This window comes from Tachysurus vachellii, chromosome 17 (genome assembly GCF_030014155.1).
Source record: "Tachysurus vachellii isolate PV-2020 chromosome 17, HZAU_Pvac_v1, whole genome shotgun sequence".
Lineage (NCBI taxonomy): Eukaryota > Metazoa > Chordata > Actinopteri > Siluriformes > Bagridae > Tachysurus > Tachysurus vachellii.
Window position 1 is genome coordinate 17920377 of NC_083476.1, and position 27590 is coordinate 17947966.

At 40.8% G+C, this 27590-nt stretch overlaps 2 protein-coding genes across 2 annotated transcripts in view; one reads left to right on the forward strand and one right to left on the reverse strand.

Moving 5' to 3' along the window:
* Positions 1-27590, reverse strand: part of pcxa (pyruvate carboxylase a) — a 134397-nt gene that overhangs the window by 29541 nt on the left and 77266 nt on the right. The window lies entirely within an intron of this gene.
* Positions 8071-17036, forward strand: lrfn4a (leucine rich repeat and fibronectin type III domain containing 4a). Its single transcript, XM_060891493.1, has 4 exons — positions 8071-8434; positions 8937-9460; positions 11337-12936; positions 15780-17036. The coding sequence occupies exons 3-4, from the start codon at positions 11360-11362 to the stop codon at positions 16849-16851; spliced, it is 2649 nt and encodes an 882-aa protein (XP_060747476.1). The 5' UTR covers positions 8071-8434; positions 8937-9460; positions 11337-11359; the 3' UTR covers positions 16852-17036.

The following is a 27590-nucleotide window of genomic DNA, read 5'->3' on the forward strand; positions in this document are numbered from 1 at the left end:
CGAGGAAGAAGTCCTGCTGGGACCTTAAGCCTGATCCACCCAGTGCACTGAGATCGACTTCATCGTCTTTTAATATCATATCACCATAAGTAAGGTGTTATTTAAGTATTTAGCATATCACCATAAGTAAGGTGTATTTTTCAAAACATGAGACATGGGGGAAAATTGAAGAGAAAAAAAAAAAAAAAAAAAAAAATCATATTTTGTAAAATTTTTTGTTAAATGTGACCCTTACTACTACTATTTCATTCCCGAAAACTACTTAAAAAAGGTACAAGTACCTCAGCCTGTGTTACATCCCTCAAACCTATAATTGATCCAGAATAGAGATGTGACAGGATTTTCTTTTTAAATTACACCCATGCGTTTTTAAATATGTGCAAACAATAACTTCAAATTTAGTGGAAACTAAATCTAAGCCTTAAAACATAAAACCTGTAGCGTAACTAAAACCGTACTAAGAATGAGCAAATAGCTGCTGTAAAAGTACAAAGCAGCACTACACCTGAGTGGCCGCTTAGTCGAATCTACAAGAATATTAAAGTCTGCTTGTGAGGCATTATTTCATTTCTAATACACTCTGGATTCCACTCTTGGTACACACTTGATTTTTTTTTTTTTGGGAAAATATAAATAGAACAGCACTCCTAATCGTATCTGTGTTTGTATCCATTTATAAGACATTACGCGTTCGTTCTGGATATTGCCTTCGTATTCAATTACATCCGTAAGATAGAAACAGAGAGAGAGAGAGAGAGAGAGAGAGAGAGAGAGAGAGAGAGGACAGAGTGAAAGAAGAGAGAGAGAGAGAGAGAGAGAGAGAGAGAGAGAGAGAGAGAGAGAGAGAGAGAGAGAGAGAGAAGGGGCAGAGTGAAAGGAGAGAGAGAGAAAGAGAAGGGGCAGAGTGAAAGAAGAGAGAGAGAGAGAGAGAGAAGGGGCAGAGTGAAAGGAGAGAGAGAGAGAGAGAAGGGGCAGAGTGAAAGAAGAGAGAGAGAGAGAGAGAGAGAGAGAGAGAGAGAGAGAAGGGGCAGAGTGAAAGGAGAGAGAGAGAGAGAGAGAGAGAGAGAGAGAGAGAGAGAGAGAGAGAGAGAGAGAGAGAAGGGGCAGAGTGAAAGAAGAGAGAGAGAGAGAGAGACGGCGCAGAGTCAAACGAGAGAGAGAGAGAGAGAGAGAGAGAGAGAGAGAGAGAGAGAGAGAGAGAGAGAGAGAGAGAAGGGGCAGAGTGAAAGGAGAGAGAGAGAGAGAGAGAAGGGGCAGAGAGAGAGAAGGGGCAGAGTGAAAGAAGAGAGAGAGAGAGAGAGAGAGAGAGAGAGAGAGAGAGAGAGAGAGAGAGAGAGAGAGAGAGAGAGAAGGGGCAGAGTGAAAGGAGAGAGAGAGAGAGAGAGAGAGAGAGAGAGAGAAGGGGCAGAGTGAAAGAAGAGAGAGAGAGAGAGAGAAGGGGCAGAGTGAAAGAAGAGAGAGAGAGAGAGAGAGAGAGAGAGAGAGAGAGAGAGAGACTCAGCACACTCTGACCCAGATTCCTGTGACTGCAGAACCAATATTATATCCTTCACCACACAGCACCACATCACCCCCCTTTAACTCCCACTACACATTAAACAATACAAGTCTTGAGCACAAATAGATATCAAAGAACACTGAAGCAGAACACAAGACGTGAATTTATAAACTCAACAGCGGCATGAATTAGAATTAAAAAAAAAGAGAGAGAGAGTATTCTTTTTTACAGGTAGGCATTTTAAAATCCCTGTCTCTATTCAATATATATAGGGAAAAAATGAAAATCTTTATTTAATTAAAATAAAACAAAAAAATCTGTATGACAAAAAGTCATTATTATTATTATTATTATTATTATTATTATATAATACAATATTATGATGACATAATTAAGAAAGAAAGAAAACAAAGATTATTTCTAAAAAATTATTTTTAAATTTGTTCTCTGTATTATGGCTCAGAGCAACACAAACACTCGTGTGGAAAAATTTAAAAACTCATTCTCATTCAGTAATGATTCAGTAGACAGCAGCAAAACTGGAAACTGATATATAAAGAAAGTAAAAAATGTTTGAAGTAAAGCTCAATGTCTTCCTATCTAGAAAAAAGTACAGCAATTAGGAAGAAAGTGTGTATGTAAACTTCATTAGTTTCTACAGCTTAACTAAAAACGGATGAGTGGCAGTTGTTTTCCTCCAAACACCTGGTGGTTACTATAAAACCCCATGAAAACACTCCGGATTGCAAAAGTGTAGTCCGTCTGAACACATCTGCTCTGAACAAACAGCAGTTTAATCACTTTTTAAATCATCACTAGCAGCACACGTTAAAAAACGTTTACACAGCTCTGTACAACCGACAGGTAGGGGAAAAAATTAAGTATAAGGAAAATTTACAATAAACTGGTTGCCTAAATAATAATTGGGGGTGGGGCTATGTTTAGAATAAACCAATCACATTCAAAGTCATGTTCGAATTTATTTATCATACAGCTGTCAGTTAAACGATTCTGATTTACCCCAAATAAAGTTCCGTAGGATTTTCTTCAAGATCATCTTCACATTTCTGTGGGAATTTCTGTGGGATATTCTTCACATCATCTTGATTTGACGCTTCGCTGTAGACTATTTTCTCCTCCATCTTTTCTCTCATATCTGCAAAAGGTGCCTCTCTCGTCTGATATAAACTCGTCGGCAAAACCTTTGCCGAAAAAAAAGTCATATTTGACAAATTAATTGAAAGAGTTTGTCTTAAAATTGTCAAACGAATCACTTTTTTTGGCCGAAAATGTTTTGCTGGCATCCCTAGTAAATATAGGTAACGATGTTTTATATAAACTCGTCTAATCTTTGACATTTGTCGATTAATTTTATGACATCAAGAAACTCAATTAAAGGGTGCCATTTTTAAATTTATAGCTACTGAATTTAAAATGGGAGATTATTAATGTGGGATGCAGGAAAATGGGCAAAACTTGATGTGGTATGATCTAGAAAAGCTGCACAACTGTCAATCATTCCCAAGTCATACGTTTATTGACTCATCTCTTGTTTTTATTGAGGAAAAAACCTACCTGCTCTTATGATGATATTGAGTAATATCTCACCATATTCCAACATTCCAATAAAAAATTATATATTATTTGCTTTATAAAGAAGTCTCCAGTGTCTGTGTTTTGGGGGTAAAGTTTTTCACAAGAGAAAAATGAGGGCATTTACCAACATGGAGAGATGCGGTTAAGGCTCTGGGTTGTTGATTGGAGAATCAGGGTTCAAGCCCCAGCATTGCCAATCTGCAACTGTTAAGGGCCCTTGAGCAAGGCCCTTAACCCACACTACTCCAGGGGTGGTGTATCATAGCTAACCCTGCGTTCTGACCCCAACCTCCAAAGTTGGGATATATACAGTACAAAGAAAGGATTTCACTGTATTTCAATGTATATGTGACAAAATGAAGTCTATTCTTTTCTATTCTATTCCAACATGTGTAATTGTTGATATACTTAAAATTAGCTTATATATAGAAAAATAACCCACTTTTATTTTACTATGACAGCATGCACCGGAATGTGTTTTTCTTTACTTATTTTCCACAGTGTATTGGTGTTTGTAAGCAATGTACCTGATAGAGTGATGTGTGATGTCTACAGTGTTCAGACAACAACACCACACATGGAAATATGTCCTTGCCAAGATAAACAGCAGTATACCACTTAAAAAAAAAAAAAAAAAAAAAAAAAATCCTACCCACTATCCTTACGGTTTTCACAATGACAGCCTCAAGTGGGCGGCTGCTCAGGGAAAAACCTTCACAGTCCTTAAAAGCACAGAGATTAAAGAGAGCTTCAAGGCCAATTGTTTGCCTAAATAAATGGGCAAAATTAGGAGAGCTGATAGGCTATATAATAATACAGTACAGAGTATGCAATGTATTCATCCAGAGACTCCACTATAGAGCAACACTAACCGCTATAATACTACAGAGAAGTTTTTTGGATTGCAGTTTACATAGTTACAGAGTTTTATAGCAAGGAAGTGCTTAAGTGAGTCGAGCAGAGCTTGAACGTCTCTGAGGAACACGACGCACTGCTCTCCCATTCAACGGTCATTAATGTCAATATGAATTGTAAAGAGTACTAAAAGACAAATTAAAAGAGTCGTTTTGTACCTGCGATACGGACCACTTGCTAATACGGAGTGTTATATCATTTAAATGATAGAGTTGCTTGCCATTCAGTGTGGATTAAGCAGCATTACGCTTTTACAAATGAATCGTAAGAAACGCATTGATGCTTAAACTGTTAGGCAGGAGGTTCAGATTCCTTTAACGTCCAAGTATTTTTTCACTGCCACAGAAAGAGAGCACGCTTCGGATTGCAAAGGGAGTCATTTTAATTATTGACCCTTAAAATAGTTGTTTTATGCCTTTATATTTTAGCGTGCATGATGATGCATTCTAACAGTCTGTGTTTGGACAAGCTGGTAGCCGAGCACTAGTTGGGAAACATGGAAATACTTCAGTGCTGTTTTAAAAGCATCACTGGTGTTTTTATATTTGGTATTTTTGTTCATTTGTTTCAGAAAAGTCCTGGTCGGAGTGATTTTGTGTTATATAAAAAGTGGCTCACAAAACACAGATGCTGCAACCTAATTAATAATAAATCTGATGTAGATTAGATGTAAATCCTCTTGGCTAATATTTGTGCAAGTCCCTCTTGTGCTGCCAAAACAGCTTTGAGCCATCAGGGCATTAACACCTCAAACCCCCTGTAGATGCATTGTTTTAAGATATTAACAGCAGATCCATTAACATACAGAAAAGTGCATCCCGAAGTCACATCTATCCCAGGAAAGCGAAAGACGCATGCAGCCGTCTACATATTGTAAAATAAAATGTGATTCTTCAAACCAGGCCACCTTCTTCCTTTGCTTCATGATCCAGTGCTGATGCTTACATGCCCACTGTACATGCTTTAGTCTTAACGGTGCATTCGAACACCTTTTATTCTCCCCAGTTAGACCACTTTTTGGTTTTTTTTAAGATACTAACCACTACATACCAGGAACACCTGATATTTTGGAGATGCTCTGATTCACGTTGTTGTAAATCTGTCCCTTATTAATGTCACTCAGATTCTTACATTTGCCCATTTTTCCCCACTTCCAACACACCAAGTTTGACTCAACTGCTGCCGAATACCCATTGTCATCAGTCACTGTATCATAAGATAATCAATGATATTCACTTCATCTGTAAGTCTGCCACCCAAAAAATATATTTAATATATGAATTTTCTCCACTCCTTGCATCCATTTCCCACAGGAATAATTGCAAAACTTGTGTTGGTAGTTGATGCAAAATCTCCTAGTGATTCTCCTGATCTATTTTTCCCCCCCCTCACAGTACCGTAGTGGTGACTGATAAACATCAAGCAACTGACACCGTGACATATCCCAGACTACACCGTATACAGAATTCAATGTGAACTGCCAGTTTGATTTATGAACTACAAGTTTTTAACATGGAATTAATTTGCTAATGCATATTAAATGGAAATTATATTTGGACAATGAGATTTTTTCCCCCCCCAGTAACTCTGGTATAGATTTTCTTTTACTGTCCAGAAGGAGCTTTGAGTCAGAGATATAGTACATTCATTCATTCATTCATTCATCTTCTACCGCTTATCCGAACTACCTCGGGTCACGGGGAGCCTGTGCCTATCTCAGGCGTCATCGGGCATCAAGGCAGGATTCACCCTGGACGGAGTGCCAACCCATCGCAGGGCACACACACTCATTCACTCACGCAATCACACACTAGGGACAATTTTCCAGAGATGCCAATCAACCTACCATGCATGTCTTTGGACCGGGGGAGGAAACCGGAGTACCCGGAGGAAACCCCCGAGGCACGGGGAGAACATGCAAACTCCACACACACAAGGCGGAGGCGGGAATCGAACCCCGACCCTGGAGGTGTGAGGCGAACGTGCTAACCACTAAGCCACCGTGCCCCCCTAGATATAGTACACTGAATACTTAAAAAAAATAAATAAATAAAAGAGGATGCTGGAAATTGGAAATTAATTACAAGATCGATCATGTTTTGTAGAGTTTTTATATTTATCAAACCACTACGTACAGTACAATTTCCGTTCAACTGTTAAACTAATGCATGCCATAAATAATGCAAATTATTTAGATTCCTTTTTGTAGCTGTGCAGTGAGATCAGCCTACGAGTGCATGAGATATCAAATCAGCAATAATGCAGCAATCGACTAATAATCCTAACGTTTTCCTCAACTCAAAGTTCAGCAAGTGAAGCAGTCAACCACCAAGCAGTGTTTCTTACCTTCAAATGAGTTGTGTTGTATATAACTATTCAACATACAGCCATGTTTGCTGGTTACAGAGATAATCTATAGAGTACCTGATCATGTGGTGAGTCAGAGATCCGGAAGAGGAGTTCAAGGCTATCAAATAAAGGACACAGTGAGATTGCTGAGCTGTTCTCAACACAGGAAGGACGACAAGGCTGAACACCAGGCCTGCATGACTTCTCTCCGGTGTGAGCTGCACGACGCTCTGCTGCCTACAGTCATACCTCTATATATAGTGCATGCTGTACATCAAGACTGACTCACTCCCATCACCTAAAACACCAGGCCAAGAAAAACAACAAGGGCAACAGAACCCAAAGAGAGAGAAAGAAAGAAACAGTGGCATTGGTCACTCGTTCGCCAACATTCAGCCTATTCGGGTCTGCTGTGTTGCTTTGCCCTATTTAAGGTACATTGGCCATGTCGCTTATTGACGATGGTAGGTTAAACATTTGTCTTAGAAGGATGCATGTAACACGTGCCTTAATATTTGGCCAGATTTTAAGGCAATCATTGGGGCAGCTGCCTAACATTGAGAAACTTTCCCCATGTCTGGGAATTCAGAGATGCTGCCAAAAACACACACGGTCACATGGTCCACAATAATCTGTCCGATTGAAAAGTAAAACAAATTTGGAATCTTCTAAGACCAAAACAAATGGAAGGCTCAGAAAAGAAGGCATGATTTTTTAACTGTATTGTAGAATGTTTTCATCATGTGTTCTCACACACAAGCCTCATGTGGCTTGTAGTTTGTCTCTTGTTGGTGTACAGCAACTGCTACTGCTTTACCTAGGACCGTGCACACTGTCCAGAGTTTTTCCACACCAATGAAAAACGTTCACAGCTTGTTTTCAATGTTTACAATGTTTACATTAATGTTGCCATAATGCTTCTATACACATTTTGTATGCTACAAAGTTCGAGCAGGAAACCGAAGGAACTTCGGACCATGTTTGAGCAAAACGCTTGGATCTTTTGTTTTTACGGTTTCGTTGCTAATTGGCATAGAACTGAGAAACTCTCCATTCAAACGCTGCTTGTTGAGCCGCTCGTCACGTAGTCACTTGTCACTATAATCACGGCTCTTTGTTTCTCACCATACATAGAAAATGATGCGCTCTAGAGTGTTTGATACAAAATATACAAAAGAAAGTCAAACAGAAACAAATTTCCTCATTAAGATGATAGTGTCTGGACCGGTTTTTAAGTAGTTAACCTCGTTTTGACCTTCAACATCATTTCCACCCATGAAATAACCAGAACTTCCTTACTCCATCATCACTGAAGCACTTTTCTGACCTTATAAATGCTTTAGAATCCATTTGAAGAAGGAAGAACAATTCGGGCTTTCTTGACGGATCATCAGTCAGTTTGCATCCACGCTCCAAAAGAGACATCCTGATGTACAGAGCCACAGATAAGCTGTTGGGGTAGTCCTCAATCAAATACACCCCCATATCCTTCACTCTGTGATAGCTGTTCCTTCCCACAGCAGCCCTTGCCTCCGCTTGCCTCCGTTTAACTTTTCCTTTCATTCTCCCCTCTGATTCTCTCTTCACATCACAAGCAAAGTCTGCTCCAGGCTCTTCCAGTGCCCCCTCCCTTTCTCGCTTTTCCCTCTCTCCCTCCCTCTAACTCTCCCCTTTCTCTCCTCCCTCACTCTCTGTCCTCGCTGTAGCAGGCACGTTGCAGTCTCACTCCCGCACACAGACTCCGACACCAACACGCTCCCTGCGCCAAAAGCCACACACCGGAGCTGCTCGTAAACGAGACGTCGTGGCAAGACCAAGCGATGACTAAGAGCACAAATGTGCAGCGGGAATCGACAGCGCTGCCCAATCTCTTTAAAAGCATCGGCTAGCAATCTACAGTCGTCAAGCTTGCCTGGATGTTTGCAGGATCGAGACGTAACAGAAGCAAGGATGACAGGAAGCACTGAAAGACGTTCCATCAAGGAAAGTATAAAGTGGAGAGCTGACAGAAGGGTAACGTTCCAGGTCTCGGAAGAGAACTAGATCTCTCTTGGGAGGATCAAGAGCAGTGAAATGGTGAGTTTGGTTTTCCTCTTATGGAGTCTTTTGGAATGGCAACAAGGCGATATAAGAAAAAATAACTATAGACGGATCATTTTTCTTGATATACAAATTACCACGGTAAGCAAACAATCATGCATTGCAACGCAAGTTTCATAGATGAACAATAAGTCAGGCTGAAATGCATGTTCTGACACAAACACACACACACGATTGTATCACATCCCACAGGGATGATGTGAAAGCTTGCCTAATTGGATTACTTGCTTTAATGCATCGGTTTTCATTAATTAATTTTCGACCTCTAAAGCTAATCATCCAGAATAGAGAGAACTCCTTCTGAATGTTTAAAATTCCTGGTTAATATGAATAATTAATGAAGTCCTTAAGCATGCATGCCAAAATGTGTTTAAGCTTAGATTGACATTCTAAGTCAGTGCAGCAATGGCAAGATAGAAAAACAGCACTGATATCTAACGTGTTGGGTTTTTGTTTGCTTTTTCTTTTTTCTGTTCAGCTCTCATCCAGCAACCAACCCGATCGGACAAACTGCAGCCCTTTTGTAGCTGGGGAGAGGTCTCAATGATGCTACAAAAAAAAAAAAATGTGCAGATTCCTGCAGGGAAACAGGATTTCTGAAACAGATGGAGAACGTTTTATTGTAAATATATAAACAAACATTATAAAATAAATAAATTAAAAAAAAAAAAATAGAGCAAGGAATGATGAATGCCAACAGTGAGCTCTGCATATACACACATCCTGTATGGAAAATCCATTGGTACAGCCATGGACTGCATGGGGAAATGTATATAATGTTGGGGAAAATGTTAATTGGTTAGGTCATCTCCTGGAATGAAGAAATTCATGGATGTAATGAAATTCAAAGAGTAAAAAAAAAAAAAAAAAAACTAAATCAATGCTCTCAATGGCCTACACCATTCTGTCCTACGGATTTTGGATGTTTGTGAGACATCACGTGGAAAAGAATGGGCAGGATAAGGGATCATTTTAAATCTTGATGCAACACAGACTATTCAGGTATGAAAAATCTCTCTCTCTCTCTCTTACACAAACACACACAGATAATCATACACACACTCTCAGATTAAATTCCATGACACTATCCTGATGCTTGCAGGATGCTTTCTTCAAATCTAAAAACCTAATGCTGCAATAAATTATTCTATACTTAGTAACAAATCTCTTAACCTCTTTTTCATTTAAGACCAGGCTTAATTTGAAAAGATAAACCCTTTTCTTCAGAAAAAATGTATAGAAATATTAAGATGCTGACACACAAACTGATCTAACTGCATTAACTTCCATGTATTTACTCATGGCTGTATCGATGCCACCCTCGCAATCCCATTCTCTCCATCCCCTCCCCAAAAATCCCTCTCCGAGTCACTGTGCATGACAGTGGAGCCATTATGTAAGACTCCCATAAAATCAAATATTCAGAAATCAAATACTCAGTCAAAAAAAAAAAAAAAAGACAGGAAGAGAGGAGCATAGAACACCCTGATATAAGAATCCCATCAACTGCAGCACATTAAATCCACTCAAGCATCCAAGCTGTTGGTGTATTAGAAACCGCAGAGCTTTGATCACACTCATAAAAAGCAATCCAGCTTCATTACACACCGACAGGGTTATAACACACACCGTGACACAGCACATAAAGCCCTGCATGCACACATGCAGGCAGTCATGGATCAGAGCAATGGAGCAATCAGACCACGGGAAGAAAGCAGCAGGCAATAGAGTCGAGAACAAACAAAAGGATACAGAGCCAAAGTAAACCCACTTTGCCTGTGTACACAGACACATCAATAATCATCTAATCTCACAGCCGTGCTATAGGAGTGATCATTCATCACCGATTTGAGGTGAATCACAAGTCCTTGTCCCTTGCAATCACACCACTTCGCACAGGACCCCATAAACACTGCAATTGACTAATTGTCTCTTTAATATGATTAAACAAATATAGAACATTTATGCTTTATTATTGAATATTATTTAAAATGAAATCATTTAACCTTATTGTTTTTTGCAAAAAGCCTAAAGTTCAAAACCAATAACTGTACATTATACATTTAAAAAAAAAAAAGAAAAAAAAAAGGTATTTATCACTTATTTCTTGTTTAGCATCCAAACTAGTATGATAATGATAGTGAAATTTTTTATATTTTACTTCTGAATAATTCATTCGCACACTATGTAACAGTCATGCATATAACCAGCAGACATGGAGTCTGAAAAAAAATGCCTATTTAATAGATCGTCATGTTTTATGCAATTGAAAGTGTGTAGCTTAATTTCATCAGTTATACAAGGTGTCATTTTTAAACTCAAGCGTTCTTAAAAGCTTTTTACGAGATTCTTTGACTATTTTCATTTAAGCATAATTTCTATATACTACATTTTTTCCCCCCAACCTGTGCATGGTTGAATAGAAATTACAGTAGATCAAGTTTTTTAATGAATTCAGGCAGCCTGAACTCTTTAACCATGGTAGATATTCGTTGCTAAGCTTCGCTCTGCATTCATACATAGTCATATAGTTAAAGTAATCAACGAGTCCCTGGATGAGCATAGTGGCACATCGCCAAGATACATTGGTAATTAATTAATGGACCATTGTATTTGAGATGACAATCTCTAACTGAAAGAACAGGCTACGCATTGGTAATTAACAGACTGCAGCATTTGTGCTTTCAAGGAAGATCAAGCCTGTAAAATATCAGAAAAATAACTCCGATGTACAAGCCAAGGCTAAATGTACTAGCATGGTCTTATATGCTGTTAATATTTTATTAATTTAACCTAAATTGAAGTAAAGAAATCCCAGAGCTGCAGGTAATTTGTAGAGATGAAAGAGCTAACATTGTGTCTTATCTTCCTTGCACAGGTCTGTGGATAAATAAATCTATCATGCCAAGGCCAGGACTGCTGTGCATAACCAGAATAAAGGATCTATCACTGGAACAGAAAAAATGCACTGGCCCCAAAAGAGCAGCTCTCTGTCTTATAAGCCCTTTGTCTTTCCTCTGGTTAGGCCTAGTGAATTATATCCTGTTAGGCTGCTGTCCAGGGGTGTTTGCTGGAGAGACTTGGGGCATGGTCTCCATCTGCCCTTTCCACTGTGTGTGTCGGAACCTATCGGAGTCTTTAAGCACACTCTGCGTTAATAAAGGACTGCTCTTTGTCCCACCCAATATTGACCGACGCACTGTGGAGCTCCATCTTGCAGACAACTACATCTTGGAGGTTGGTGGGCCTGACTTTGCCAACATGACGGGATTAGTGGATCTGACCCTGTCTCGAAACACCATTCATGCCCTGCGCCCACTCGCTTTTGGAGATTTGGAAAGCCTACGGTCACTTCACCTGGACACCAACCGCTTGACTGTGGTGGGACCTCAGGATTTAACAGGCCTTCTTAACCTTCAGCATCTGTTCATAAACAACAACCAGCTTACAGATGTCTCAGCCGATGCTTTTGATGACTTCCTTTTAACCCTGGAAGACTTGGACTTGTCCTACAACAACCTTCGCAGGATTCCCTGGGAAGCCATTCAGAACATGGCCAGCCTAAGTACGCTCAACTTGGACCACAACCTCATAGACCAGATTGCTGAGGGCTCGTTCAGTGAACTCTACAAACTCTCCCGTCTGGATATGACCTCAAACAGGCTCCAGACACTTCCTCCTGATCCCTTGTTCTCTCGCTCACAAATCGGGGTAATCAGCCCAACACCCTACAATGCCATCATCAGTCTGAATTTTGGTGGAAACCCTCTGCACTGTAACTGTGAGCTGTTGTGGCTGAGGAGGCTGATCCGTGAGGATGACATGGAGACCTGTGCCACACCTACACACCTTGCTGGACGTTACTTCTGGTCAATCCCAGAGGAAGAGTTTATATGTGAGCCTCCACTAATCACCCGCAACACTAACAAGCTGTGGGTCCTAGAGGGGCAGAGGGCCATGCTTAAGTGCCGTGCTATTGGTGACCCTGAGCCAGTAATCCACTGGGTATCCCCAGATGACCGAATTGTGGCCAACTCTAGCCGCATACACTCGTATTACAACGGAACACTGGATTTTCTGGTAACCCGCGCCAGAGATGATGGAGCTTATACCTGCATTGCCATCAACGCAGCTGGGGAGTCCACTGCCCAGGTGGAGTTGAAAATCATTCCACTTCCACACAGAGGAAATGGAACAGTCCCGCTTATTAATCCCAGAGACCCTGGTGCCTCTGATATGAGTCACGGTAGAGGAGGGGCTGTAGGAGGGATGGTAACAGCAAAGAATGCAACAGGAGGTGAAGGCGAGAATGAAGCAAGCAGCAGAAGCACTGGACCTGAGCGATTAGTGGAAGTTCAGGAAGTGACGTCTAACTCTGCTGAGGTACACTGGTTTATGGGCAGAACTTCAATGCCTTACTTGGTGTGGATGTACCAGATTCAGTACAATAGCACAGCTGACGATGCCCTTGTGTACAGGTAAGAGCGTATTCTTAGATAAACTCATTGTTGAAACAAATTTCAATTGATTTTCTTGGTTAATGCTGAAAGCTGCATATACAGATAAAAGAAGAAACGAGTTAGAGTAGTGAAAACAATGGAGCCATGTGGTTTCAGACAGAATATTCTCACTAGAGAATATTTATAGTTTCAAGGAGGGAGAAATGGAGTGAGAAAAGGCAGGTAGGTAAGGATGAACTCTTTAAAAGAGCACAAATTACAGAGTTTAGAATTGTGCCACAACACATCAAGGTGACTGAAATGGATCTAAATGGAGGGAGAAAGGAAAGAGAGGGCAGTGAGATGAGATAGGGCACAACAGGGAAACAAGGCTGTGGTACCCTTTTATGTTAGAGATGTTCACAGAGGCAGCAAGATTGTCTTAGTAATTCTACACAACAACTTACTTCCAAGGTCAGAAACCAACAGTGACAGCATGCTTTCTGCATCTCTACCAGAGGCATGAAATGCTCAATCCCCAGTCTCAATTTTCCTTATTTATTCTTATGCTCAGCCAGCTCTAACCTCCTCACAGTTTCAAGCTCATCAAACTCAAAAATTCTGTTAGGGTCGTCAAAAGAAGCCAAACTGCATTTGAACCACATATACACTACACCAGTATGCACATTACCAAAACTTGTGCTTGCAGTGCAATGAAGATATATGAAAATACTCAAACAGCATGGATAACAAGACGATATTTGAAATAAATTTGCCATTACAGAGCAATATGTCATAATGGTTGAAAATGGAACTACTACTCGAGCAATATGCACTTTGTGTCCTAGAACGGGAATCGATAATGCACATGGAGAGGGAGGGTTGCCAAGTCTGTGGCACAAAGAAATAAATATATGGAGTGCGGGGTTTAATGCAGAAAAAGTAGAAATGAGGTGAGAAATTTCAGAGGTTTCTTATTTTCCATCAGTTGCTCAGTGATGAAAGGCAGAGTGAAGAAAGGATGTGGGTGGGCAGAACAATAGCACACAATAGGTTACTAATACTTATCAACATGCAAATATTTTCAGTCTAATCTCCCAAAGCCAGTCTGAGCAAGCAAAAAGCATTAATAATGACACTATCTGTGTTTAATTAACAAAATATGCCCAGTAGAGGGCAATTAAATTTGAAAATATAACATATTATAACAATATAACATATTACTGAAGGCATCCAATCAGGTTTGTTTCAGAAAATCAAAAACAGATATTGCAATTATGATCATCTTACAGATTACGATATACTCCTAGAAATAGTCACTGCAAAAACAGTACAAATATTCTTCTGGATTATTCCTTTTATCCTAGGATGAATTTTTTCTGTTCTTATGGGAGTGTCTTCTTCCAGGATGGCAATATCCCCATCCACACAGCACAAGGGAAAAGTAAAAGTAAAGGTTTGATGAGTATGAATGATGTAATCACGTGCAATAGGATTCAGTCACCAGATCTCCATGCAATCGAACACTTATGGGACTGAATATTATGCCAAATTCTCACCAGAAGCATTGCTTTAAGCTTTGCATAATGACCTCCGTTCACCCAAAGCAGACATCTTTCAGATGCATTTCCTTAAGCGCCACTAACAAGAGAACAAGCATCAGGGTATGTTTGACTTGAGTACATTTTAATCGATTATTAGTTATGAGTAGGTGAATACACTTCTGGCTATTTTCTGGGTTTGAACGATGTGTTAAATAATTAATAGAATAAGCCAAGTTTGAGAGCTACAGTACCAAATCCCCCACTGCCATGCTGATCGAACTCTCCCATTTACTAATTGCACTCACCTGTAGCTCATTACTTCCTTGGTTTCTTGTATACGAAACCCACCCCCACCCCAGTTTGTAACGCAAATTGATTTACAAACAACAACAAAAAAAAAAATCTGCTTGCACTTTACACTCACACACGCACAAGGAGGGGAAAAAACCCGACAGGATCGAGTCTGATGCGCCCCTAATGCAGCCAGTATAGATTGCGACACTTGTTGAAATGAAATTGATCGAGGTCTTGACACGATGCTTGACGTGACTCTTCCAGCGAGAATTGGCCAATTGAGGAAAGATCTTTTGGAAGAATGCCGTTCATCCCCGTGTACTGTTCTATGCATTCCCATAAGAATAGAACTGTAAAACACATAATAGATGCAATGAAGCATGACTCTGCATATAAACACTGAATTTTATTCAATGATCATACAATCCTTCTTACCGGGGATCAATGGAAGTGCAGCAAATGCAATTAATTTAACAAAAGCAGTTTGGAATAGCTATGGAAGGAGGAACAAAAAGTGGAGAGAGCAGATGAAGCAGACGGAAGCCAGTATAGAGAAGATTAAAAATTGCTCAAGGCTTTTATGCAATAGCTGAAAATTACCTCCCAATGGCAAATGCCTGATTCTTGTTTAGCCACACAGACCATATCCTTAATGGCATTGTAAAGCTACTGATGGAGTGGTGCATTAAAGGGCTTTACATTAAGATTTTAGCAGGATCCAGAGAAGACGATCATTTCGAAATAGTAATTAATGCGGAAGAGAGACACTAAGAGAATACAGGTTCTGCTTCATCGCTAAAACGTATTACTGCTTGCATTACTACCAGTCTTTTCAGGCAGCTGTGATTTCCTTTCAAAGCAGCTCTAGTATCCACTAGCTTTCTCGGTTAAGCTTCGCTCATCATCAACACACTTATCAGCTCCTTATTCTATAATATTTAATTCATATTTGGTTTTTGTTTGGCAAGGTAATGCCTATTTCTCTGACAAATATAAATATCTATCAAGCATTCATTATATCTTCTCTTTTTTGTTTCTTTGCAGAATTCTGCCACCTACAAGTAATAGTTTCATGCTGAAAAACCTTGTCTCAGGTGCAGACTACAGCTTGTGTGTTTTGGCCATTTTTGACGAAAGCATCTCCACCATGGCCACCACAAAAGTGTTAGGTTGCACCCAGTTCAGCACTAAAGAGGATTATCCAGAATGCCGCTCTCTGCAGGCTCACTTCCTCGGAGGCACACTGACAGTGATGGTAGGTGGGGTGGTGGTGGTGACATTGCTGGTCTTCACCGTGGCTATGATGATGCGACACAGAGTGTGTGGAGGTTGTCAAGAGCACGTCGGGCTGTCAGGCGAGTTCCTGCCAGCTAAAGGGGTGGATGTTTACGCCCAGACAAACGGAAATAACAGCATGATGATGGTGGCCTTGCCAAACAGGTTGCTGGCGCAGCAAACAAGAGCGATCCAGGCCAAAGCCAAGCATAAGGAGCACATGCTGGTCAAACAGAGCAATGAGCCTCATTGCAGTCAGAACTCAGACATGGACCTGGTGAGGCAGAAACCCAATGACTCTTTCACACCACAGAGTGATAAAGTGACATTTTACTGCTCCCCAGCCAAGCGCGCACACACCTTGCCGCACACGTCACACAAAGCTATGACGCATGACTGCAGGCTGAAGCTTCGAAGGTCTCTAGAGAGAGAAAAAGACAAAGCCATAGTGCAAGGTGTAAAGCAATCATTGGTCTCACTTGCCCTCGCTCAGACAGGGCAGGTGGGAGAGGAAAGCAGATCAAATTGGCCTGGAGAGAGGTGTGTTCTAGGGGCCAAGCGCAGCTGCTCTTTCGATGCAGGTGACATCACCACCACCACATGTTACAGCTATGGCAAGTGGCTGAGCGTCAACTGGACCCGCCGCAGTCAGTCGCTGCACAGCATGCTGGTCCACTGCGCGTCCACTACCAGCACATCCAGCACAGCTAGCGAGCAGTATAACCACGTACTGGTGCATGGATACCTGCACGCCTATGCCTCCAACAACTCAAACTCCAACTCAAATTCAAACTGTAGCATGGATGCCAATCCTGGAGACCTGGAGGAAAGTATGGTGTAGTGACTGAAAAAGCAAAACTGGTAAATAAAGATTAAGCTGGTGGAAAAACCATGTTCAGCATGTGCCAAGCTAATAAATGTGCCACTCAAAACACAGAAAATGTAGATGTTTTCATACAATTCAAGCAAGGAAAGCAAAAGAAAAAAAACCCAAATACATATAAATAACTAAATAAATAAAATGCTAACAGGAAACAATGGTGTAATAAGGAGTTCTATACATTTCACAAAGCCTATTCTTTGTTGAGTGTCATTATTTTTAATCACAGAGCCAAATCAAATTAAATAAAGACCAGGGAAAAAAAAAAAAAAAAAAAAAAAAAGAGAGAGAGACAGAATTTGGAAAAATGAGATTCAAGATGTTTGTTCAGGCACCAAGAATATAGGATTACAACCTCCAGCTTCTGCTTTGAAAGTGATTAATTAACCAATTATACAGTATTCAATAAATCAGCCTCTACCAGTACAACAGCTTCTGAGTGCAAATGAAGAAAAACTAAATCATAAATAAATCATAAATAACAAATCAGAAAACTCAAAGCACAACATCCACTGAAGCATTCTGCAGTAACGAGGAGGGTTGCGAATGAATAAAAGGTTTTAATTTCTTTTATGATCATGTCAATACTGAGTTTTAGTTTTTATTGGAAATGCAGTAGGGGGCACGGTGGCTTAGTGGTTAGCACGTTCGCCTCACACCTCCAGGGTTGGGGGTTCGATTCCTGCCTCCGCCTTTTGTGTGTGGAGTTTGCATGTTCTCCCCGTGCCTCGGGGGTTTCCTCCGGGTACTCCGGTTTCCTCCCCCGGTCCAAAGACATGCATGGTAGGTTTATTGGCATCTCTGGAAAATTGTCCATAGTGTGCGATTGCGTGAGTGAATGAGTGTGTGTGTGTGTGTGCGCCCTGCGATGGGTTGGCACTCCGTCCAGGGTGTATCCTGCCTTGATGCCCAATGACGCCTGAGATAGGCACAGGCTCCCCATGACCCGAGAATAGTTCGGATAAGCGGTAGAAGATGAGTGAGAGAGTGGAAATGCAGTATTATAACCGCAAACACAAAAAGGATGAATGTGTTTATTTATCTACTAATCGCACGGTAATTCCACAGGACCGACTTACAATCTGAGTGTTTCCATTTGCTCTTTTTCTTCAGAATAACAAAAAAAAAAAAGCATTAGATCAAACTGACATTCTGAATTATGGGATGAAGCTGCTATTTTTGAAAAGCTGAATCCTTAAATATAGGACATTTGCAAATAAAGGTGAGGTTTTTACACTTAATGATGTGGAAAATTCCTCACATGACAAGGAATCTCATGAATATCTGACAGCTGGTTATGGTTATAACAAGTAAAGTTTCCGCCGCTAATGTGCTAACATAATTACACTGCTGGCAAATTTATTTAGTAGAACTCATGCTGACACGTATTTAATAATCTACAAAGAAATAAAAGTCTTAAGATCCCAAAGAGGACAAACACAGCAAAGCTTTAGGTAAAGTAAATGGGGAAGAAATTTAATAGTGGTGTTAGACATGCAAATTCTGTAAACTTGTACCTTCATTTATTCTGATTGTCAGTTGTGATGCAAGAGAAAGGCATTCACTAAATTCCAGGGGTTTCGTTACCAAGACGTAAAGTGGGCGTGTTTCAGGAGGTCTTGGAAAAACGCCCTTTCAAAAAAAAAAAAGCATACTACGAAGGACAAAACAGTCATACAGGTAGATTTATTTTAGAAAACAAACAACCAAAAACTAGCATGTTTGCCTCACACCTCCAGGGTTGGGGGTTCGATTCCCGCCTCCGCCTTGTGTGTGTGGAGTTTGCATGTTCTCCCCGTGCCTCGGGGGTTTCCTCCGGGTACTCCGGTTTCCTCCCTCGGTCCAAAGACATGCATGGTAGGTTGATTGGCATCTCTGGAAAATTGTCCGTAGTGTGTGATTGTGTGAGTGAATGAGAGTGTGTGCCCTGCGATGGGTTGGCACTCCGTCCAGGGTGTATCCTGCCTTGATGCCCGATGACGCCTGAGATAGGCACAGGCTCCCCGTGACCCGAGGTAGTTCGGATAAGCGGTAGAAAATGAATGAATGAATGAACAAACAACCAAAAACTACTAAAATCTGTTACGCTGTTCTGAAATCCCTGGAAATAAGTGCATCCCACAAGAGAAACAAGAGAATTAAAATGGAGTCTTTTGATATAATTGTTTTAAAAAAATGGGTGCAACAGTGTGGTGCAAAGTTTGTTGCTTTGAGCTGCAGTGTAACCTTTTCCCAAGCCTGAATTTGGGTTACTGTCTGTGTATCTTCAGTGGATTTCTTCAGGGTTCTCTCATTTTCTAGAGAGATGTCTGGGTGTCCTGAGAGCTGTCTGGGTATCCAAAGTTTCCTCGAGGCTGTCTGGGCTTCATCAGGGATGTCTGGGTTTACACACAGTTCTCTGATTTTCCACAGGGTTCTCTGATTTTTCCTCAGAGTCCTCTGGTTTCATCACACTTCCCAAAAACATGATGGTAGGTAAAATGGCTATGGCATGTATGAGAATTGCCTGGTGCTTTGCCTCCAGTATTCCTGTCACTGTCTGAGTCCATTACAACCCTGACCATAAATCAAATGAAAGAATAAAGGCAAAAAAAGGAGCTGCCTCCGATTGTGAAGCTGGTATCACAGCCCATATTGCAATTCCAGAGTAAGCAATATTTTTTTTCCTGGATTGCTAAAAGCATCAATTCATGCAATAATTGTGATGGGTCTAAAATTTGGCTTCATGCAGTGCGTTATGAATGCTGGTGTCACCTCCCAAACTGTTTGCTGCAAATTCTTTATTGGTGCTAAAACTGACCAGCTAGGGAAGCACAAATGTCAAAGTGAAAGAACAAATGCCTCGTTAAAAGTCCACATAAAGCTGCTTCAGTCATCACTCATGGCTTTATTGCCAAGTCTTTGTTATTTCCAGCTGTACAGTATTTCTCCACTCCCACTGTTGGCCAGATAAAGAATATGGTTTCTGACAGAAAAAGGCAGAACAGTGAGACTGTCTATGGCATAGAAAGAAAAAGCCACTGAGAAAGGCTTAGAGATGGATAGCTTGAACAAGGGAGGGAGGAATAAAGGTTGGTGTGTGGAATAGTAATGGAATGATGTACTTGTGCTGCAGGAGGCTTTGGCTGTAACCAGGTTAGATGCATCTTCATAGCTTAGGTTTTCAGGGCTTGGGGTGGTTATATACAATGCCAACAGGATGTAGTGTGAAAAATTAGGAGAAATAATAAGAAATAAGATACAGTCATGACACCAAAGGTTTTCAAAACAAAAAAAAAAGATGTCGAGTGCTGAAACAAGGAAGTGTGATCTTGAATCCTGACATCTGTGGCCAGGAGCCAAGAGTGCACAATTTGGCCATGCCCTTTGGTTCGATGGAATGGCATATTCTTTCCTCCATCATGCAATATGACACTATTGAATCATGGCCATCTGTGAGGTCAAATAGCTTGATGAGGGCACATTTGGCTGGTATCATGGGTCTCATAGATTTGCCTCCAATCAGAAAGGGTGAAGTCTGTCATGTATCATATGAAGAGCTGACTGGTGGGCAAGAAACGACAGCTGACCAATGTGAGGGGAAAATGGGAGAAAATTAGAGTACCTTTAATAGATAATAATGAATATAACAGGAGAAAATGTCTCTTTACATCACGGGAACGGAAGATCTTGTAAAAACTGTTAAAACTTTATAACACAAGCCTAGTCCGAAGTTGCCCAGGACAGGAAAGTGTGAAAGCAAGCACGAAAGTAAGCTTGTGCTAGAGATGCAGTGTGAATCATGTCAATCTCCTGTAAATCATATACAAGCACTGGAATGCATTTTGAAAAGTGACATTGGAATAAAAACTGCACTCTGCCAAAATGTCTAACTATACCTTTAAGTTCTGCTGATAGACATGTGAGTAGATCATGTATGCAGGACGACAGGCACCAGCTATGCAGACAAAGACAGTTTGTTCTCTCTCTCTTTTTCTGGCTGTGAGAACTCTGCTGCAGCTGCACCCACTGTAGCTCCCTCTCCTTTTCTGGCTATTGACATGACTCTAGCAAGCTCTTCAAACACACCCTCAGCAAACCAGTCTCAGCTTCAGCATCTCCAACTGTGCTTTCTGTCTCAAACTCCAGACTCGGGCTCCCACTCCAAATTACACTAGCGAGAGCATTCTTTCGCCATTGACTCGCATTGTTCATGCAATGACACCGAGCACAAAAGGCTTGACTTGCGCCTTTCGGATGTCAGTCTACACGTGCTATAGAGAACGGTTACACAAACCAAACCTCTGAGAAAAAATAAAGATCTAACTTGCTGCTCTTTGACACTCAGTAGACTCGAGTGTAGAGCATGCTGAGTTAATTGGGACACCTGGAGCACATTGTTCAGCTAAGATTAATGTAGGGTCCATAAAAAAATAAATAAATAACTGAACCTTGTAAAACAGTAGATAGGGCTCTTGTCCTGTCACCGTTTCACCTCCTCTACCTTGGTCTTCTTGCATCTCAGTCCTATTGAAGGAGGACAGGCTGAAAGGATAGGTTCAGACATCTCTCAGAGAGAAGGATCATGTTGTACCCATTCTGCCTCCAATTTAAGCTGAGTGAGAGAAACAAGGAGGTGAGGTGTACAGAAGAGGAATACAAGAGTGGTTTAAGAAGCAAATCACGTCTATATTGTAAGCCTTCCCCAGTCAGACGAGAATTACCCGATAACCTTTCTGATCTTTTGACTTTGTTTTTTTTATACCTCCCCTGTTATCTCTGAGGTTAGTTGGGTCAGCCTCCTCCTACTTGGACAAGTGTTTGCAACCCATAGATGTTATCATTTCCCACGGCCTCTTTCTCTTTTCAAGCACTGAATTGAAACAGGACAGTGAAGATCTCTTAGTCAGGGGGCTGCAGCAAGTCTTTGCGAAGGCTCATATCACAATACCGATAAAAGCTTCCAGCTGACAGAAGATACTATTGACCGCACAGACCACAGGGTCGGGTCGAGCCGGGAGAACGATACCGCCCCACAAACGACGCTAAATCAATGAAAAAGAAAGTTAAAGAGCTCGCTCACATTCGTATGAGCAGTATGGCAGCAATAAAGCCCAAACAGACCCCAAATCTGTGTCCATCTCTCTTCTAGGAAAGGGATATTTATTGATTGAGAAGCACAGCCTTGTTTAATGAGGTCAATCTGACTGAAGAGCGGCTCAGTTACACTCAGCCATCCTCAGCAGGAAGCTAACAGGCACCAGAATACAGCAGCAATGCAGACAAACACAACCTTGCAGCTCCATGGAACATTTATTATCTAAAAAGTGAGTATTTGTCCTGGAAGGGCTGCAATCGGCACAGAAACAGGGGAGAAGGCCTCGATATGACACCAATTCCTCTTATAGCAGAAAAACTCCACCCCCCCCAGGGCAATAAGAAGGCATATTTAAGTCTGCTTCTTTATTCAATTTTACATATTCACTCTAGAGGGTGATTGAGTTAGTTTTCTTCCTCTGCTCTTTTTCCCCTCCGTTTTCTTTTTTTTTGTAGATGATGAGCTGTCTCAGCTGCTTTCTCCATCACTGTCTGAAACCTGTGCTATTGCAGAGATTCCCTTCTCAGTCCATCCCTCTTTCAATTCCCATAGTTTACATTTAAATCCAATAGGGCCTCTGGGCAAACAGCATGGCACACTTTCCTGACAGTGACGTGCAACACCTTGGTATCATGCAATAACAGCTTCCCTCTTGGACAGAAGGAAAGTCTGAGAAAACAGAGAGAAAGAACAAGCGCAAATCGGAGCAAGAGAGCAAGCAGAAACGTGATACGAATGTTGCAGCAGTAAGCGGCTCAGGCGTGGAATCCCTCAGATCCGTGAATGTGCAGGCAACATCGCTTGAGCCTTTGAAGCAGGCAAAACTGTACCAAAGATAAGAAGATGAGAGGAAATATTCATGCCTTTATTAAAGTGCTTATCACTCATCATCAGGGAGCTGTGAGGAGTCAGAAAGCTCTCTTTTTTTTTTTTTTTTTTTAAATGGTGGGTGAACTGCTTTTGGGATTTCAAAAGTCTCTTGTTGAAAATCCAAACCATAACACTCATCCACAACTTCCTCTGGTCTCTTTTGATAGTCAGCCACACACATTTAGAATCGTTTAGTTGTGAATTTTGTTTTAAAAGTCTGGTAGAAAAAATGGTTAGGAAAAATATGTAGTTAAAAAAATGGTAGGAAAGAACTAGTTGTGTTCCTGCACATTTAGGCATGTTGCTCTCAAAACATGTGGATGAGTGCTCAGCACGATCCATACCCAAAATGTTCCTGCCATGATTTATGCAAGATATTCTGATGTTTACAGAGCACGGCTGTGACCGTATGTAGTGTAAAAGTGACTGCAGAAGACTACACTTTGGGTCAAACAATGTCAGAGATTTGAAACCAAAACGAGAACATGAGAAAATGGACTGCAACTGAGAGATTAGCTGCAGTAACATAGGAGGAGACTTTACTAATGAATAATTAGCAGTGATAATACTGCTATTTAAGTACATACACTGAAATAAAAAAATAATAAAAGAAAGAAGACTGATATCCAAACGAAGCCTGAATATTATTATTGTTAGTAGTAGTACACCTTAACACTTACAGTACATCGTTGCACAGCTTGCGCATACTGCACACACCCCTACTTCTGGACTAACCTTATAAACAGATCATCTTCCACAGTCTTGCACTGCCTCCAAATTGCACTTTATATTCAGCTGTTCTGTTGTGTCTCAGATTTCACTCATTTCAATGTATCACAATTCACTCCATCTTCATTTCCATACCATTTGGCTCACTGCCCCTTTGCATTCTACCCTGACCTGCGTTCACTTACATTAATCCATGTCTCCAGTCTCAATAATACACAGCAGTGTTTTCAATGCCTTATATTCCTTTTCCATTGTTGATGCACACAAGGTCAAGAAAGGTCAAGAAGCTTTTATCGTCTTTTAAACCACATGAGGCTGATGTAGTATACAGTGAAATGAAAATGTTTCTCCGGGACCATGGTGCTATATAAAACACCACATAACGCTACTTGCTGTTTTGCTAACTGTGATAACTGTTATTGCTAACAAGCAGTGGTACCCACTGGTTAAGATGTTGGTCTACTGACAGGAAGGCTGCGAGTTAACCACTACATCTTAACCAGTGTAGTGCTAACAACTGTTAGCAAAAGCAGTTAACAAAAGAACGGGGGGCATAGAAGCCTTTATTATGGCCACATATACATTACAGCACAGTGGCATACTTTTCTTCACATACCCCAACTGAGGAGGTTGGGGTCAGAGTGCAGGGGCAGCTATGATACAGCACCTCTGGAGCAGGGAGGGTTGAGGACCTTGCTCAAGGGCCCAGCAGTGGCAGCTTGGCTGTGCTGGGCCTTGAACCTCAATCCTCCAATCAACAACCCAGAGCCTTAACCAGCTGAGCCACCACTGCCCCAGCAAGCAGCGTTAAGTGTGTTTACTGAACAGTTGAAGGTTAAGGGCCTTGTATTACAGATAAGAGTAGCCCTGATGTGTCATTTTCTATGGATGCAGATCAGAATTTTGCCCTGCCCTAGACTGATACCCCAATAAAGTCACTGGGTAAAAGATGTGGCATCCTCCTGACTGTGCTCAGCTAAAACTCAATATTAACACTTGTTTTTCAGAAAAGCTGTTTAAAAGATGTGTTCCTCATGCAGTGAGGAGTTCCTACTTAACAGTATTTTCTCTCAGCTAAAGATGTGCATAAAAAAAATAACTGCTCCATAGGTGAAAAAAAAAATTGCCTTTATAAAAGGCCAACATTAGTGCGATTGAAATGCTCAGTACTGAATCGATCGTCTGGAAATAAAACCTGTCCTAGTTTCTCTTTCCATCTTCCCTCTCCATCTGTAATATGTTTAATTCCTCTCTCTCTCTCTGAGCTACTCTTCTAAACTTCTGCTTATTCCCTGAACAGCACGGCCTCGTCGGTGACACCAACTCAGCACAGTTTGCTCATTATTCCTCAGAGGATTGTGCAGGACTTAACTCGGCCCTGGTATTTGAAGAGGGGGCTCAATCTCAAGGTATTAAATAAATTGGCCCAATAAAAAAAAAAAAAAAAAAAAAAAAAAAAAACACACGATCAATTCAAGCATTACGGAGCAGTGGTAGATTCTGCCCATGATTGGAAAGTAAATAATAAAAGAAAGAAGGATGCTGGTTTACAAAGAAGAAAGGTAAGAAGAACGTACGCATGACATTTAAAAGACATTTACTATGTAGATCCATGACACAGATGGAATTTTAGGGACATCTCAAAAAGAATAAAGAATTTCTCAACCTCATGCAAATTTGGTAGGGCAAGATAAAAAGAAAAATCCAAGCATTTTGGAGCAGTTCTACAATGCAAGTTGCTTTGTATGGGCTAATACTATTGTTCCCTCAGTGAGCTTGAAGGTGGCACTGTCATTTATAATGACTTGTTTTCATGTAATAAAACCCAGAAGTTGTATAATGTAAAAAAACCCAAAAGCTTTTATTACACAAAATACTGATACCACGTGTCCAAAGTTTCTTTACTTCCCCAATCACACCAGTAATTCATTGTCTGATAAACAAAAATGGAATAAAATCCAATAAGCATGGTTTTATATGATCCTGTCCTTATACCCTCTAATTAAATGTGTATAGAGACTTTATTAATAGAATAAAATACATACATTACCAGAAGGCATTGGTATCTATAGTGAATGTATGTAGCTAGTAGAGTTAGCTTGCTTTGCTACTTTTGCTAACATTTGTGCTAATTTTTGCCTAGCTAGTGAGCCTTAAAACATTGAGACTTTGGCTACTCATGTTACTGACCAAAACTTAAAAAAAAAAAACTCAAGAATACTTTACATCATTATTATATTTTACAAGCTGCGCAATGTTAGCAATGTTAATGGTAATTTTCATGCAATGTTATCCCTCAGGTAAATAAAAGTGGCATTTCACTATCGAATTGCAGAGCCATCTTCTCTATGATTTCCCAGCTGCCAGTCATCCTTGAATAATTTGCACATTAGACCATGACGGGTTCAAGCCATGATATCACAAACCGCATTTCTCTCATAGCTGCCACAGTTCATTAACTCTGTGTGGATAACACAAATGACAGCAACAGCACCACAAGTTGCTTCCAGGTCTGATTTGCTTTTCATTCAGCATTTGGTTTTAAGTGACGAGACGTAAACCAGCCAGATCTTCCAGAGTAATCGAGTACTGAGAAAGCTATCAGGCATCTGCTTTTGAAGATTGTTATGTTGTATAGTCAAGTAGAAAAGTAACCAAGACAAGTCCAGGCTGTTGTGTCTATCCCGCAGATCGCATAACGATTTTAAATGTAGAGTTCCCGAGGTTGCTACTTCAGCACTGTAATATTAAGTTCAAGTATTAATCTATATAATTGTTTTTGAATGTTGGTGTATTTTAAGGGGAGAATGTGCATTAAGGAGATTGATCTCAGTCCTTATTTAAAATGATCGGGCCAAGTTGTAAAAGGACCTGCAGTCATTCACCTGCAGTCTACTGTTCTACTGCCTATTACTATTGCTCAGTGGGCTCACAGCTCATGGAGGAAGATAAACAATGCACTGTGGTGTGCAGAGCATCAGCTAAGGAAGGAACAGTGGAAAAAGAAAAAATAGGCAGGAGCTTGACAGTGTGTGTGTGTGTGTGTGTGTGGTCAAAATAGACAGACCTATCCTGCTCAAAACTGAAAGGGTCTGAGCTTTTTCACCTGATGCTTGACTGAGCAAGAGAAGAAAGGTGTGTACAGGTATGTGTGTGTGTGTGTGTGTGTGTGTGTGTGTGTGTGTGTGTGTGTGTGTGTGTGTGTGTGTGAGAAGATCTGGAGAGACCAAGAGAGACAGAATTTAATATGGTGACAAAACTCAAGGTCCACAATAAAGTGGAATATTAAAAGGTTCTCTGACTCCTCGACACTCAGCTGTACCATAACAGGTGCACAGTCTCTCTCTCTCACACACACACACACACACCTTTATCAAAGACAGCATTCACTCATTTTTAGAGCCAGAGCTGGCAAAAAAACCCAAAAAAACAGATTTATTAAACACAGGACGCACAAAGATATGCATATGACCTATTTATGAGAGAGTACTGTTCCCACACAACTATTACACAAACACAACATATTTACTTCCAGCTGATTGAGGGAAAAACATGACCTTAAAAAGCTCACTGATCATCTCACCCCTTCACAACACTTCAGCAGAAATAGCTGTGGCCTGCAATCACGGCATTCAATTTATAGCCATCATTTGGCCGACTGGTAACTGTAGAACACGTGCATGTGTGTATATGTCTGAGTGAGTGAGTGTGTGCATAGACTACAGACTAGTGTGACTCATTCCTTATAATTAGACTCAAGTTCTGAACTCCCACTTCTTCAAAGCAGAGAAATTTCAGCTCTGCATCAGAATGCAGGACAGAGGAAACAGTATAATGTGACATTACCATCCCTTTTTAGAAAAGACAGGTTTCCTAACTAGCTGCCTAAGCATGACATCGAACGCACAGAACTCGACACTTTTCACTTTTAATCACTCGCCGTCCATCTTTTTCTCTCTGTGTCCTGTCACTCTGTCCCCTCCCTGCTGCGCCTCAGGAGACAAACTGCCGCATTCAGCATGTT

Excerpts from the sequence above, each read along its gene's own strand:
- lrfn4a (XM_060891493.1), top strand. The coding sequence starts at position 11,360 with ATGCCAAGGCCAGGACTGCTGTGCATAACCAGAATAAAGGATCTATCA. Across the intron at positions 12,937-15,779 it reads GACGATGCCCTTGTGTACAG|AATTCTGCCACCTACAAGTA; the intron begins GTAAGAGCGTAT and ends GTTTCTTTGCAG.